This window comes from Stegastes partitus, unplaced genomic scaffold (genome assembly GCF_000690725.1).
Source record: "Stegastes partitus isolate 25-593 unplaced genomic scaffold, Stegastes_partitus-1.0.2 Scaffold1402, whole genome shotgun sequence".
Classification (NCBI taxonomy): domain Eukaryota; kingdom Metazoa; phylum Chordata; class Actinopteri; family Pomacentridae; genus Stegastes; species Stegastes partitus.
Genome location: NW_007579133.1, coordinates 103,953 through 107,277, shown reverse-complemented (window position 1 = coordinate 107,277; position 3,325 = coordinate 103,953). Strand labels below are relative to the sequence as shown.

Genomic DNA, 3,325 nt, shown 5'->3' with positions numbered 1-3,325 from the left:
TGGAACCTGGTATAACCTGGTGGAACCTGGTGGAACCTGGTATAACCTGGTGGAACCTGGTGGAACCTGGTGGGACCTGGTGGGACCTGGTGGGACCTGGTGGAACGTTGTGCTGACGGCAGCTCAGCTGTCCTGCAGTCAGAAGTTGAAGCAGGAACTGTTGTTCAGGCGTGCAGATGGAGACGTGGTTCCACACCTACATGTTGTTGGAGACCTGATGTGTGTCATGACTGCTTTCTGTTCATGTTTGTCTGATTCCAGGATGGATGGGATCCTATCAGAGAACTGACTGGACTCGTTGGTTCACTGCAGACTGTTCAAACCTAAAATAGTCCCAAAACTTTGATCTTTCACTGTTTGACTTTCATTTCCTGAAAACTTTTCCTTTGTCAGACTTCTGCCTTCACAGTGAACGAGATCTGCTCAGTAACACATCAGTCCGTTCACATGGAACTCATCGAGACCTTTTCCTGATCAAGTCTCTGCGGTTCTCCTCAGACCCGTCGTCGTGTCACTGTTTCTCATGAACTCTGTATCGAAGGTGCAGCTAACAAGAAAAATAACGTCCAGATTAAAAGGCCTTTTTATCTGATGCTTCACTGGACTTTTGAATCATCTGAAACTGAACATCGTATCAGCCGGTTCTGGTTCCTGCTTAACTCTGCTCTAACTCTGCTCTGTCCAGGACCACACGCTGACCTCGGGCCTGAAGCAGATTCCCGGCGTCCCGCTGCTCTACATCATCCTCAACACTGTGGTTCTGGACAAACCGAGCTCGGCGTCGCTCCAACGTGTCCAGGATGTCCAGCTGGGGGCGCTGGTGAGTCCCAGCCAGCAGCAGAGCATCAGCAGCCTGAAGGAGGAGCAGGGACTCGGCCGGACAGACGGAGACAAACGAGGCAGGAAGAGGAAAAGGAAACAGAGCAACCCCAACCCTCTGAGCTGCCTGAAGAAGAAGAAGAAGAAAGGAGGTCCGACGGCGCCGCTGAAGAAGACGGAGGACGGAGAGAAGAAGAAACGCAGCCGACACAAGAGAAGAAGAACAGAGGCGACAGACAACAAGACGATGTGAACCTGTGACCCGTTCACTGCTGCTGAGAATGAACGACATGCGGACCAACTGATGCTGACATTCGCTTTATTTTGAAAAACTGGATGAACAGGCAGCAGACAGACGTTAGTCAGAGACCATGTTTCTGATCGGATACAGAATCAAACAGCAGCAGCTGCACTCAGACGAACTACAAACGGTTCTAATATTAAACTGATGCATTCAGTTTTACTTTGTCACGTTTTCTCCAACAGATGTTAGAATAAAGATCAGATCTGCTTTAAATAAAAACACTTCACTGAGTTGTGGCATCTGAAGGATTCTGGTCAGAGACAGAACCAGACAGAGAAGCTGTTTCCTGCACATGTTAGTGACGCATTCAGCAGCATGCAGACGTTCATGCTTCATCCTCTGAGAGTGAAGCTGTTCAACATCTCACTGGGTTTATTCAAAATCACAATATTTCAATAAATAAATGATGAACTGTAGTTTGTCACAGACTTCGCTGTCGTCGTTTTTACTCTGCTCACTAACTCGACATGTATTCTTCATCTTTCTGATCTGCTTACAGTCAGCGTGACGCCTCTATTCAGGACTCGACTGGATTTTACTGACAGCGAAACGTGTTAAAGTGCTGAACGGGACGATGAATAACTGCCTACGTCTGTTCACAGGCAGAAGAAGCTGCATAAAGTGCACGTTTCAAAATATGAATAAAGTACAATCCAATTTCAATATATTAACAAAATGCCAAAAAATAGGATTGTCTGACGATATGAATAAAACCTGAACTATTAATAAAATGTGCAAAATAACAACCGTAAACAGTTTGAGAAAGTTTGTCAAATAAAATGTCCACAAATGAAAACATTTCAGAAAATATTAATGAAATGTTCTAAATGTGTTTCAAAATAGTTTAAAAATCAACAAAATGTGAGAAAAATATAGTGTCTGAAAATTGTACATCTGAAAAATACTGAAAATAACAAAATGTACAAAAATCCTGGAGCGACATTAACGACATGAAACTGCTGCGACACGTTCTTTAGTTTGTAGGTTTTAGACAGAATCGTCGTGTGAAGCACCGTCTGGATGAGCTCCACACAACACCATCATCAAACAGCACAAATCATCCAAAATGCAATAACTAAGAAATAAAAAGGTCCGTTTATGGATCTGTGAACCTGTTCTGCTGCTTCATGTTGACTTAAGGCCACACATCCAACACATGACACTTGAATGAAGATGGAACTGCAGAGCTTCAGCCCGAGGTTCAGGGTCCAGGGTTCAGGGTTCAGGGTTCAGATGATGTGGAACCGGGGACCCGGCGTGGCCACGATGTCGCTGTACGGCTCCTCCTGAACCAGCTCCACCGCCTGCTGCTTCTTCAGAACCAGGAAGCTGTAGAACTTGGCGGCCGCCTGCTTGCGGTTGTTGTTCCGACACAGGTCCAGCAGACTGACGGACTGGGCTCCGGTTTTGGCCATCACCCTCTGAGGAGTACAGTCACAGTAATGGTGACTTTCAGACCTGGACCTGGACCTTCAGAAACTGAACTCATCTCAAAGATCTGCTGCTGCTTCCATCCCACATTCTGACTCTTACGTTCTTTAACCATCTTAAGTCCAAGCAGCAGTTTCTGGGTGAACATCAAATCCTTACCTGCAGCCCGTGAAGCATCTGCTGGGTTCTCTTGTTCCACCTCCTCTCCTCCTGGTCCTGGTCTCCTCCCTGAGCCTCGTCCTCCTGAAACAGCAGCACAGTGACAAAGACACAGCAGACATTCGCTCTAATAACCCTGATCAATGAAACAAGAGTGAACCTCTTCATCGGAGTCGTCCTCGCTCTTCTTCTTGTCCTTATCGGCCAGCAGGTCCAGCTCGATCAGCTGGCTGATGTTGGTGGTGTCTTCAGGAGGTAACTCTACAGCAGAGGAGTCCATCTGCTGCTGCTGGTCCACAGCTCCCATCTGCAGAGAGAGAAGCCAGACTGAAGCATCAGAGGACAAAGACGGAGCAGATGATAGAACACCTGACCGACGCTCACAGGTAGAGCCGGCTCCGTCTCCTGGACTTTACGTTTCAGGCCTCGCTGTGAAGATGGAGGAGGCATCACGGCTTCGTCCAGCGTCGTCCTGCTGCCCTCCACAGCTGCTGTCTGCAGGACGTTAGCCTCCTCCAGGATGGTCTGATCTGGAGACCAGGCAGCACATGATCAGAAGAACTCACAGAACCTTGTAGGAAAGCTCCAGTAGAACCCTGTCTAGATGTAGAG

The 3,325-nt window shown here is 47.5% G+C and overlaps 2 protein-coding genes across 2 annotated transcripts in view; one reads left to right on the top strand and one right to left on the bottom strand.

Moving 5' to 3' along the window:
* utp23 (UTP23 small subunit processome component) overlaps positions 1-1,554 on the top strand; it is a 3,208-nt gene extending 1,654 nt beyond the window's left edge. Inside the window, exon 3 of the mRNA XM_008299319.1 lies at positions 686-1,554. Coding sequence (XP_008297541.1) covers positions 686-1,072 — 387 coding nt within the window. The 3' untranslated portion in view covers positions 1,073-1,554. The remainder of the gene's footprint in view (positions 1-685) is intronic.
* A 443-nt stretch (positions 1,555-1,997) lies between these two features.
* rad21b (RAD21 cohesin complex component b) overlaps positions 1,998-3,325 on the bottom strand; it is a 7,521-nt gene continuing 6,193 nt past the window's right edge. The window contains exons 10-13 of the mRNA XM_008299320.1: positions 3,098-3,243; positions 2,874-3,020; positions 2,714-2,797; positions 1,998-2,544 (exon numbers count right to left, since the gene is read on the bottom strand). Of these exons, the coding sequence (XP_008297542.1) occupies positions 2,353-2,544; positions 2,714-2,797; positions 2,874-3,020; positions 3,098-3,243 (569 nt within the window). The 3' untranslated portion in view covers positions 1,998-2,352. The remainder of the gene's footprint in view (positions 2,545-2,713; positions 2,798-2,873; positions 3,021-3,097; positions 3,244-3,325) is intronic.